Below are 12,437 nucleotides of genomic sequence, written 5' to 3'. Positions count from 1 at the left end.
TTCTTCCCATGACCTTCCAGGGCCACCACAAAGGCAGCAAGTGAAGCACGCAGCTTTATGAGGGACGTTTTCTTACCATAATGTGCCCTTGCCTCTCATGTTTTGTTCACATAGTGGCCCAAGGAGAGGGTGCCGGGGAGAGAGTTCTTCTGGGCTCCATACCTCCCAGAAGGGTTCTGACTCTACACGCTTGCTCTGGGTGTGACTGTGTTCTGAATAATTGCTCTTCTCTCCAAGTTCATGATTCTCTCTCATCAGATTTACTTTGCATCCTTCTTAAGCGGAACTCCCGGAAGTAGCATCAGAATGAAGGGGTCAGTGTCTGGATAGGGCTTGGGATTCTTTACTTGGAAGGTCCCAGGACAAAGTGGTAGGTGTGGCTGGCTACAGAAGTACAGAAGATGGTACAGAAGATGAGGGGGCCTGGGCATCAGCGGGAGGAGGGCTGTGGCCTGGCACGGGGATGCCCACTTCTCTGGCTAGGGAAGCCATTAGTGAGGAAAGAATACTCTAGCCCTCCAGCCAGGCCTTGCAGAAGGAGCCAGAGGCAAAGCCCTTCTTTCCCTGGAGAATGTCCCCAGCACTGCGGCCTTGACCTCCATTTCTGCCTCCTTTTCCCAAATATCGATTTGCAACAAATAGAAGCCATATTGCAAAGTAGTTAATGACAAGGAGTTTAAGGTTATAAAGAACTTGGAATGCTCAGTATCAGACTCTGTCACAAAGTTAACTTGGCGTTTTTTTTTTTTTTTTTTTTCCTTTTTAATGTATATTACTGAGCCTCAGGTTCCCCACACGTAACATAGATTTAATAATATCAACTCTTAAAAGGTATTGGAGGGACTTCCCTGGTGGTCTAGTGGTTAGGACCCTGAGCTTTCACTGCCAGGGCCTGGGTCTAATCCGTGGTTGGGGAACTAAGATCCTGCAAGCCACACGGTGTGGCCAAAAAAATTTTTTAAATAAGATAAAAGATGTTGCTGCTGTTGTTGTTCAGTCGCTGAGTCATGTCCGACCCTTTGCGACTCCATGAACTGCAGCACACCAGGCTCCCCTGTCCTTCACTGTCTCCTGGAGTTTGCTCAAACTATGTCCACTGAGTCGATGATGCTGTCCAACCATCTCATCCTCTGTCGCTCCCTTCTCCTGCCCTTAATCTTTCCCAGCATGAGGGTCTTTTCTAATGAGTTGGCTCTCCTGCGTTGCAGGCAGATTCTTTACTGTCTGAGCCACCAAGATACTGGAGATGCTGAATCACCTGTAAGTAGTGCCCGACACTATCACTAAGTTATATAGATCTTTGGATTCCAGGGTGATCAGTGATGTATTGAATGGTAGGATTGTTACGGACAGGTATTACTTGAGGCTCCCTTCATGTCTTCCCACCCCTTGAGAAACCATGCGGAGGCTGTGACTAGAATGCCCTGTGCCTGGGGTGAGGTACCCATCAGGCCCCCCACCGTGACATCTATCCTGGGGCCCCCCTGCTCTCACTGTCTCTCTGGACAAGCATCTGCCCTGCTCTATGCCTCTGAGTCCCTGTAGTTAAGCCATCCATGACCTCAGTGCCAGAACTCCTGTGTATTTCAACCTCCTCCTTCTCACAGTCAAGGATATGTAAGTTCTAAGCATTCCTGTGACATAGCAACATGAAGATGATGAACGAATATATTTCAAGACGAAATGTTGGGGAATAATCCAGTAGAGCTCTGCTTGGTACTGGGCCTTTTATTACGGCCGTAACCCAAACCCACCTTATGGAGTTCGGGAATAAAATGACCATGTCGGATAACAAAAGGAAGAAGCAGGGACAGAAGGGGAAGCCTTGAGAATCCAATTGGATGAAGAGTGTGTAGGCAGAAGATGTGAGGCGGTTCTCATGGGCAGGTGTTTGAAAGGCTGCTAGCACTAGACTCCCCAGGCCAGAGCATAAGAATGGGGCTGGGATGAACCAGAGAGTGTGAGATGAATGGGATCTACAAGACTGTCAGGAAAACAGAGAAATGTGAAGGTCTAGGTGTAGGCCATCTTTTGTGTTGTACAACCATAGCAGCCAGCCCTTGTCTTGCTGCAGTGAATATTAAAGAACTTGCCCCTGAGGATGCAACCTGCTTTCAGCCCCAGCGGATTGGCTCGGGAAGACTTTATCCAATTGTCTGGGTGCACAGCACTCCCTTCCTGTGAAGCCTCTTCCTTCACAGTTTCCCTCCCTTCCCCAAAACAACCCCAGAGTCTCTGGTTTGCATCTCAGGAAAACACACACCAAGACAGTCCCCGAAGACCAGGCTCTGTTCTGAACTACAGAGGGCCTACGAGTAACTTTGTGCTGGATGACTTTGGGGAATGCTGTCTACAGACGGAGGAAAAGGTTAGACGTGGGGGTCCGTGGGCCACAGGTGGGTGAGGCTTTCTTCAGAGGGGTGTCTGCCCACTATGGCCTTCCCTCCACCCACCTGTCTCTTTCCCAGTCTATGTCCATGGTGGTCCTGGTCTCCCCTGCCTCACCCCCCCACCTCCCACAGCATATGCCTTTTCCTTCCTGCTCTGGGGTTGTTCTGAGTGAAAGGGGGAACAGTGGAAGATTTTGGATCTGTGCCTCTTATGCTATCAGGCTTCAGCATTTAGAATCTTGGACAGGCTCCACCTGGGAAAGAGTTCCAGAGAAAACAAACTTCAGATCCTGGCTCATATGGGAAAAGGCTCATGTTCACGGAGGCAGCTTCAGGGACCTTGGCAAAGGCTTAGGCGGGCTTGGCCCCTGCCTTTAATGGATCTGACATGGAGTCTTCCAGGGCCAGTGATGCTGCGTGGCTTCTAAGGGAGATTTCACTCTCAAGCTATAATGATACCTCTTTCATAGAATTGTCAGGTCTCTAAGGGAACCAGCATTTTTTGTTGTTCTGACTGTTGTGCCCTGAGACGGCCCAACACCCCATCTCTTCTGCTCTTCATTCCCCCTTGTCGAGTTGTTTCGCTCTTGGAGAGCAGCTGAACTTCTTTTGCGGGGGAGAAGGGGCCCAAAAGGGGGCCTCAAGACCTGCAGGATCATCCCTCAAGTCATAGGAGTCATCCTTCCATCCCCAGAAATGACATCCAGAAAAGCAGTTGTGGGCACAAGTTCAGGGTTCCCCGGCCCAGGAAGAGGGATGGTAATAAGCATGCTAGGGAAAGGTTGGACAGAGTTTATGGTGATTCCCTCGAGCAGTTCTTTCATGCCACTGTGTGATACTGAGAAGACCACGTATCTAGATGTTATACCTAAAATAAGGCAGGTGCCCCTCAGTTAAAGCAGTGTGAACACAGGAGCTGGGAACGCCTGGATTTCTGTTTCTGGCCTTGGGCACTTAAGAAAACTGCTTCCCCTTGTCTTTGCACTTTGGGGCTCAATACTGACCACTAATTTCCCCATGTCTGCCTCTTCTGCCAGGGGTCTTTTCAAACATAGACAATCATGGGATATTAAACTTGAAGGACAATAGAGATCATCTAGTCCCATCAACTCACTATATATATGAGGAACCTGAGGTCCAGAGTGGGGAGGTGTCTTACCCAAGGTCACATGGTGAGTTACCTCCTTTGACATGTTTGTATGCAGTACAGACCCCCTCCACCCCTCACCAATTTTGATTCTTAGGGTCTTAAGACCTCATGATGTCTTCATAGGTCCCTGAGGACTGGGGGATGACTGGGTGCCCAATGTGGGTTGGTACTAAAATCCCTTAGGTGAGGGGGATTTTCCAGGCCAGCATACTTCACAGGGCCTAGATGAGGAATCCAGGAGAAAGGAGAGAGGGACTGTGGCTTGGAGAGAAGCAAGAGTGTCAGAGACCCTCTAGGCAGACTGCCCAGACCCATGGCCTCTGCCACAGACCCGTGAGAGCCCTTGTCCTGGGTTAGCACAGTGATGTTATCACACAAACATCTCACGTTGAGACTGAATCTCTCTCTAAACACGGCATCATCAGCGAGGAACTTTTCCTCTGTCTCCACAATCTGAGCCCAATGCCCGCAAAAGGAGGGCGCCCAGCATCCAAGATGACTCAACTCTGTTTTCCTTGTAATATGTCCTAAGAATGAAGAGGGGGAAGTCTCAGTGCAACCAACCCAATCTCCCCCCATCACCTCCAACTGCCCATCACACCCTCCACATACCTGCACACAGCTTTCCTAAAAAGATAGGCTTACTCCTGTCGTCTGCACGTGCAGCTAAACAAACGCATGCCCATTACAGACATTATTTTATAGACATGATTTTAATGTGAGATTGATTGAAAAACCTCCTCCTGGACATTTGATCAAGATTACCCACATCTCTGGATGTCCAAATTCCGTTCATGGCAGTGTGGGCCAGAGACAAGCTGAGCCAGCATGGAAGTCCTCCTTGCCTGAGGCTGCCCATGGCTTGGTGACCACCAGTGCCACCCCTCCAAGGTTTTTCCATCCCCTGTAAGACTTGGTGGGCTTCCCAGGAGGCGCTAGTGGTAAAGAACCTCCCTGCCAATGCAGGAGACATAAGAGACACGGGTTTGATCCCTGGGTCGGGAAGATCCCCTAGAGGAGGGCACGGCAACCCACTCCAGTACTCTTGCCTGGAGAATCTCATGGACAGGGGAGCCTAGTGAGTTATAGTCCATGGGATCATAAAGAGTTGCTCACGACTGAAGCGGCTGAGCACATAAGACTTGGAATTATGGGAAGGCAGAGTGATCAGTCATCATTTCACTGAATGGGTGGAGTGGGAGGACAAAGTGAAGAAGAAAGTGTTTCTAGTCTTGGAAGTACAGCACCCCCAGCCTGGTGCAGTCAAAGGTGGTCCACAGCATGCCAACTAGGATGAGAAATAGCTCACCAGAATCCCTTAAGAATATCTGGAGAGCATTCTCCTCTGACCCCTTTGCTTCCCAGGGACCCTGAGGATTATGCCCCCTCCCCACTTCCCTCCCAGGCTCATCATCAGGGCCTCCTCCTACTTAGATGAGGTTGATCCTCCTCTTCCAGGACAGTCCAAGGCCATGCCCCCAAATGTTTTGCTCCCATCCCTTCCTCAGTTCAGTGGAGGCCACAGCAAAAGTGGAGTGTTTCCAGTTTCTCTGACCATGCCTGGTTTTAAGTTAATCCCCTCCTCCTATCATTCCCTTTTGCTGAGAATTCATTTGGCTGTTCCCAGTATATCTGCATCCATATCTCCAGTTGTCCCCTGTGCCCCCCTGACACACCCCCAGCCCGCGCCCACCTTTCGAGCTCCCACTCTGTTTCCCCTTCTAGTTTTGATCTTCTTTGGGGGTTTTGGTTTTTACTTTATTTTGCTTTTTTCTGTTTTTCTGTTTTTTTGTTTTTGTTTTTTATAGGTTTCAGAGAAATTATGTTGAATCCAATAAGCCTTCCCGGACATTCCAAGCCTCTTAACCATGGCATCTATGTTGAGGATGTCAATGTCTATTTCAGCAAAGGACGTCATGGCTTTTAAAGACTCCTTTTAAGCCTCCCTGTTTTGATGTCTCCTTGGTAGGCTGGGCCCTCTGAGAGGTTGGAAGCTCTAGGCATTGTTCCGTTTGGAGCCGGGGATGCTAACTAGAAACCACATGAGCCGCCGGTGCCCCCCGCGTCCTTTATCGCCACCAAGACGGGTGTGTCCCCCGCCCCCATCCGCCACTGGCAGGGTTGCCCTTTCCCTCCAGTCATCACTGTGCTCCTTTTTTTTCTGGCCTCCAAGGCAGCTCCTGCCATCATCTTTAGAGCCAATAAAGAGAATTAAAAACCTGTGCACCAGGAACCATCTTTTAAACATACTAGCCAGTCTCTTGCTTTCCAAAAACAACCCAACCACCACGAGAAAGCCTGATGAAGTCCAGCCGTGCTCCGGCCTCACTCTCTCTGCCTGGAAGCGTGGGGTCTCCCTGGCTCTCCTTAGGATACCGGGCCACCCTCTTAGTGACCTCGTCGCCCTGCAGCCTCCCGTGGGGAAGAACATCTAAGGAGAGGTGGAGACGGCGCGGTGAGAGGAGGGGGAGCCAGGCCCATGTGTTGGCACCAGATTAGGTCTCAGAGGAAAGAATGGAAACCAATCATTTTCTATATATATACATACATATATATATATATATTTTTTTTCTTTTTTTTTGGTGGAGAAAACCATGTCTTTTTGGGGACACACTTTCCCCCTACTTCCTCTTCTCTCTGCAACGGCTCACAGTGAGTGATATTAGAAAACCCCTTGGAGAAGAGGATTTCTCCAGGGCTCCTTCTTGGCCCCTAGACCTGCAGTTCCCACAAGCTCTGGCTGCAGGAGGTCTTGCCCATGAACTGGGCATCCTGCTAGGACCGCAAGGGACTACAAGGGAACCAGGGACCAAGGCCCTTCCTACTGGCCCGTGATCCTGGCACTGGCTCTCTTCCCCCACTTTTACTTGTTCTTGACTCTGAGAACTTTCGGCACCCAATGGAATCACCATTTCAAGGCCAAGATGAACTGAAGGGGAAGAGATGTAAAAAATTGGCCTCCTCCAGCCCCTCTCATGGCACCAATGGAAGTGTCATCCTGTCCTCTGGTCAATATATGTGTTTACTTTGCTTGCTTTGACTCATGCCTTACTCCATGGCCACCCTCTCCCAAAGAGGAGGGATTTGTTTCCCCCATTTTCACCTTGATCCCTGGTGGGGGGGGGTGGTGGGGGAAAGTGGAGAGAATGCCTTTACCCTAGCTTCCATAGGAAAAGTATAGACGTAGGGCCTGGAAGTCCCCTAGATTTGCTGCCATATTGGCTTAGTAGATTTCAGGGGCGTGGCTTAGTTCCTCCCACCCCTGGTACTTCCACTGTGTGGGGTCTGTAGAGGCTGCCCCCTTGAGGGTGGAGCTCGGAAGAGGAAAGGGCCAGCCATGGGGAGCTTGTAGGACAGAACGGTGGTGTTTTTAACCCACTAAGTTTGGGAGTGAGGATGCACAGCGATAGATGGCAGATTCTCTGCCTTGGGAGATTCCCCTGGGGGTTAGGATTCCTGTTACGGTTTTAGGTCGAGTCCTATGGATGGGGGCTCTTCATGTCAGGTTCCCAGCCTGGTTCTGGAGACCCCCTCTGTGGGTTTTAAAAATGCAGAGCTTTCCAAGTTCCTGCTGAGTATCTGGGGTGGCCTCCCGGGCACCTGAATGTCCAGAGTATCACATGGGGGTTCAGGTTGTCTCCAGGACCTCGAAAGATGTGTTTATTCAGCCCCTCCCAGCTCCCCACCAGCCCGCTCCCCACCACTTCATGTCTGGCCATTCCCCACTGTGTTCTGCCAACTCTTTGGGCCAGGACCTCTTTCTGAGTGTGGCTTTAAGGAGTAAGCTTGAGGATGATGTTTTTTGATTATTGTAATTCATTACCTCATTTCCAGCCTCCCAGGCTCCATCCATCCCAGCATCTTTTATTCTGCCATTTTTCCTCACTTTGTGCTATGACCATGGGGCGTTATGTTTCCACAGAGACTTATAGGAGTGTTCAGTGTATAGTTTCTTAATAAACACTTTATTTTCTAATGAAATGACTGAATCAGACCTCTTATTTGGCAATTTTTGCAAAGAATATTAAAGACATTTCAGGCTACCCCTGTTTTTTTTTTTTTTTTTCCCAATTCCTCCCTATTTTACTATTTTAAAGAAATTTCTTAGCCAAGTCCTGTTTGCAAAGGATTTTGCAGTCTGCTCCATTGGTTGCTTTCACTGAGACCTCTCCAGATACACTCTAAGCCCATACAGTGAAGTGTTTCCTCAGTCTTACTGAGAAGGCATTAGAGGCACAGAGAAGTTGATTGGTTCACCTAGAATCACACAGCATAAGAGGCAGAAGCAAAATTCAAACCAGACTCCACCAGGTACAACTCAGGTGACTGAGACACTCGCCTCCTTGGTGGCAGGGGACTCTTCTGTTGTCTGAGCAGCCAAGACCTTTGGAGATTCTTCAGAACTGAGGTGTAAAAGGGGCTCTGGAGTGGGGTCAAGGGATCCTTTATCTTTGGGGCACCAGCAAGCCAGTGTGATTTTTTCCCTTGGTTGGAATGGTTTTATAGCTCCCTTATGAATCTTGGGGAAGAGACCTTGCCCAGAGAAAGGTGGAGCTCTGAGTTTATAGGCCAACCTGCCGATTACTCAGAGACACCCCCACCCCTCCCCACACACAGCACGTACATACTCAGGTGGACCAAGCTCTCATGGCAGGTCCTGTGTGGGCTACCAGAGAAAGGGAGGAGGAGAGTCCTGGGGTCCTCCTGAGACTGAAATGCTTAGATGAGCCGGGAATGTCTGTCTGCCCTTGGGTCCTGAGCCCTGACACAGCTAGTAGTGTTGAAATGCCTTCTGAGGAGGAAGTGGAAACCCATTCCAGTATTCTTGCCTGGAAAATCCCATAGATGGAGGTGAGGAGCCTGGCGTATTAGTCCATGGTGGTCACAAAAAAGTCAGACACGCCTTAGCAGCTAAATGATAACAACTCACAAAATGCAAGTCATTATTTCAGTGCATGGGTTTTAGTTGTGATGTATTGGGTTTTCTTGAGTCAGGATTTGCTTAGCAATTCCAAGGTAGAATTCAGGGATTGAAAATACATATGCACACATACAACCAGTGTCTAGCACTTGAAAAAAATACACATATCTGTATATTTTTCAACTGTTAGGCACCAGTCTAGGTCTTAGGGAAGCACAGACATAATCTAGTCCTAAAAAAGCACATAATTAAACTTGAGAGACAGACCTAGAAAAGCTGATCATTAATAACCACACATCATAATACATGTCTTAATGACTGCATCAGTAAGTTTTTGTGAAATCAAACGAGGCACATAGATTTAATTTTGTTTAAGAGGAACAACAGAAATATCACAGGCAATAATTAGGGTTTTAAGCTGCACTTTGAAAGAATAAGGATTGTATAGAATTTGTGAGAAAGTAAGGGTCTGGAAGATCCCCTGGAAAAAGGAACAGCTACCTGCTCCAGTATACTTGCCTAGAGAATTCCATGGACAGAGGAGCCTGGCGGGCTACAGTCCATGGGGTCTCGAAGAGTTGGACATGACCAAGCAACTGAGCATGAGCGCAACTTACAATATATTCCTTTTAGGAGGAAGGGGCTTTATATGTAGGAGGTTTGGAGCAACAGAGGAGGTTGGGGGCTGGGGAAGGGCTCCTGGGAGGGTTTGGACCCCTCCCTGGGTCTCAGTACACTTTGTTGGAGCTTCTTACTTAGGAAGTAAAGATGAGGCAGGCAAAGTGGGTAGGTGAGCTGAAGATAGAAGTCCAACAAGAATGGATCAGGCTAGGTCTGTGCTTTTCTACTTATCCTTACTCACTTACTCTCCTATTGGAGTCTAGTTCTATTTGAGCCTCCACCCCTCACCTCACCCCAAATGGAAGCTCCTTTTCTATAGAGTGGCCTGAACAGGGGGTTTGCACCAGCTTTGCATTCTCTTGTTCTCAAGGGTTCTAGAGTTGGACCAGAGATGCCCCAAGGGTTGAGACCATCTTTAAGACCATCAAGCTGCATGGATTCCAGGGGGAATTTCATTATTTAGGGCTTCCTTGGTGACTCAGATGGTAAAGAACATGCCCGCAGCACAGGAGACCCAGGTTTGATCTGCCAGTTGGGAAGAATCCCTGGAAGAGGAAATGGCAACTCACTCCAGTATTCTTGCCTGGAGAATCCCATGGACAGAGGAGCCTGGTGGACTACAGTTCATGGGGGTCACAGAGTTGGACACAAGTGAGCAACTAACATTTTCACTTAAGAGATATTTAAGCTTTGTTTTATCTGGATGCATAGAGCCTGCCAATGCATGGGAGAAAAAATGATGAGTAGAAACAGGCCCTGGGAAGATGGGAAAGAAAACCAGCCATCCTCAGGAGGAAGGGCCAGCATCAACCACATGGGAGAGCGCAACAAGAAGAAGAAGACGAAGAGATGAGGGTTTAGGGGTTTGAGGGGCAAGGGAGTGAGAGAGGCCTTGTCTGGGGGCTTCTATTTGCCTCTGAAGTGTAAGGTGAGGCCTTGGAGTGCAAGTGAGAACATCTAAGAGCAATGAGAAGGCTTCAAGCAGCAGGAGAGACCATGGCAGATGGCAGATGGCAGGAAAGCGTGAGAAAGTTCCCAGGAGGCATAAGGCCTGGCTGAAGCTGGAGAACCGTGTTGAGTGTGCAGAACTCTGTTTTCCATGCTTTCCTGCTGGGCCCTGAAGTGCCATGGCATCTACCTTGATGTTAGAGGCTCCAGAGCGGTCGGAGCTGGCATGGGGAGGCCTTGAGAACAGAACTCAGCCCGCTAAGGATGCTGGCTTGGACTGGCTTCATCCAGGAGGCTCAGGGGGACCCACAAGTCCTGCAGCTCTGTGACCTTCTGGGTTTAGAATCTCACCCACAGGATTTCACAGTGGCTTTCTTGAGCTGGAGCTTGCGTTTTGGTCATGGGGGACTTTGTGGCAAAGGCTCAAGCCCAGAAGCCAGTGTGCTTGTCCTCTGCTCTCTGGATCTTCATCCTGGAGGAAAGGATTGAGGGGCTCCTCTTCTGAACACTGTTTTCTTAAGCTCAAATGGTGGGGAACTCTCTCTCCTTAAGAAGGTGTAGGTCAGTGGGGAACTCGGACGTAGGGCTTTCCAGGGACATGCTCTGGAGAGGACCTACGTCTTACACTAGCGTTGTGTGGTTAGATCCTAAAACTGGTTACCAAGCTCCAAAGAAGGGCTTTCCTGGGAACATAATAACAATCATTATGTCAAACTTATGAAGCACCTATCCAGAGCCAGACCTGTTTGACCCATGGAAACTGAAGCTCTAGAGTCAGTAATGACCAGGCCAGCTGTGAAAGGCAGAGCCAAGCCTGACACGGGGTGTTCTTGACTGCCCAGTGCTCTCAGCTGTACCACAGAGCAATCCATCTTCTGCTCCAGGAAAGCTGCAGTCCTGGGGGCTCCACAATCATAGGCTCCCCCCATCTCCTGAGATGAAGTCCTTTAGGGATCTTTAGGGCTAGATGCCATCCCTAACATCCTTCTGGAAACAGACAAGCAGGGTGATTTTGAAAGACTCCCCAGAAAAGAGCATCCGCCCTGCTCTGTCATCACCCATTCTAGCATTTGGTGACCCTGGTTGCCTGAAAGTGTGGTTGTTCTTAGATCTGAGATGAATCATCTGGTTTCCAGTTGGTGAGATTTCCAAACAGACAAGGGTGGCATCTTTGAGGTTGAGAAGGATTTGTCAGCTGAGACACACCTGGTCCTCAAGTGGTAGGTGAGGCTGCCCAGGTCTAGGCAACGTGAGCAGCTTCAGACTGGAAGGCATTGGAAGGAAGAGCCTTGCTTGACTTCTGCACCCCCACCTGAACTTTTTCCACCCTTCCCCAAAGACCTCCTGACACGTGGAAGCTCTGCCGTGTCCTTGCCACTCAGGGAGACAACAGATGCCAAGCATCTTCAGTTTGGAAGGCAAGAAGCTGGGCTCTGCACGGCCCTGCCTCTCCTTTCTTACTTTGGGAATTCCTTTCTTTCGCTAGGCTTCCAGCCACCACATCCTCCTTGGCCCCAGCTGCAGGCGTGACCTCAGCCTAGTACAGGGTCAGTGACATTTCCCTGGCTCCACCCAGCTCCCGCAGGTCAAGGCCAGACTTGGGCAGAGGCTCATGCATCTCTGATCCAGGAGCAAGATGCCAGGGAGGGTTTGATCCTACAGAGACAGCAGATCAATGCAAGGTGACTTCATTGCCGTTAGCTTCCTGGACCACACCAGATGCAGATTAAGCAGGGGGCTTTTGTTCCTTCAGTGTTTACTGACTTGGGGCTCCCCCTAGACTCACAGATGGCCACCAGAGTGACTCTGAAAGGGAGAGCAAGACGAGAGAATCTCAGTGAGGGACAGACCGAGATGAGTGAGGGTGGAGTGATGCCGGCTGCTCTGAGGTTCCAATGTTCAGTGTGCCAGAGGAAGTGGGAGTGTCAGGGGAACCTGGTTTGCATATGAATTGTCCAGCAGGCTGAAGCCTGCTCCTCTAACTCTGCCCCACCCCCACAACTTCATTGTTCTGGGAGCTTTGGAAATGCTGTCTGCGGCCCCATTTGCCTTGGATGGCTCTGGTTCTGCATTTTCCCTCTAGAAATCCCTTACCATCCCAGGTGGTGCAGTGGTAAAGAATCCATCTTTCCTAGGAGATGCCACTCTGATCTCTGGGTCGGGAAGATCCCTTGGAGGAGAGCATGGCAACCCACTCCACTATTCTTGCTTGGAGAATCCCATGGACAGAGGAGCCTGGAGAGCTACAGTCTCTGGGATCACAAAGAGTCCAACAAGGCCAAAGTGACTTAGCACGCGCACACACACACACACACACACACACACACACACCATCCCATGCACTTCCCCTCAAGAAAACCTCAGCCTAAACTTGACCATATATCCCAGAGCTAAATAAGCCTCCTTT

The 12,437-nt window shown here is 49.6% G+C and overlaps 1 protein-coding gene across 8 annotated transcripts in view; it reads left to right on the top strand.

The window, feature by feature from the left end:
- NTRK3 (neurotrophic receptor tyrosine kinase 3) overlaps nucleotides 1–12,437 on the top strand; it is a 419,093-nt gene that overhangs the window by 310,402 nt on the left and 96,254 nt on the right. Inside the window, exons 13-14 of one of the 8 annotated variants that reach the window (XM_043922246.1) lie at nucleotides 3,428–3,562; nucleotides 5,349–7,521. The exons of 6 other annotated variants lie outside the window; for them this stretch is intronic. In XM_043922246.1, coding sequence (XP_043778181.1) covers nucleotides 3,428–3,562; nucleotides 5,349–5,467 — 254 coding nt within the window. In that variant the 3' untranslated portion in view covers nucleotides 5,468–7,521. Of the gene's footprint in view, nucleotides 1–3,427; nucleotides 3,563–5,348; nucleotides 7,522–12,437 lie in introns of those variants that run through there. One more of the 8 variants, XM_043922247.1, reaches the window with a different exon arrangement.

The sequence above is a fragment of the Cervus elaphus genome, chromosome 13, assembly GCF_910594005.1.
Source record: "Cervus elaphus chromosome 13, mCerEla1.1, whole genome shotgun sequence".
Lineage (NCBI taxonomy): Eukaryota > Metazoa > Chordata > Mammalia > Artiodactyla > Cervidae > Cervus > Cervus elaphus.
Note: the sequence above shows the minus strand (reverse complement) of the source record. Positions and strands in the feature narration are given on the sequence as shown.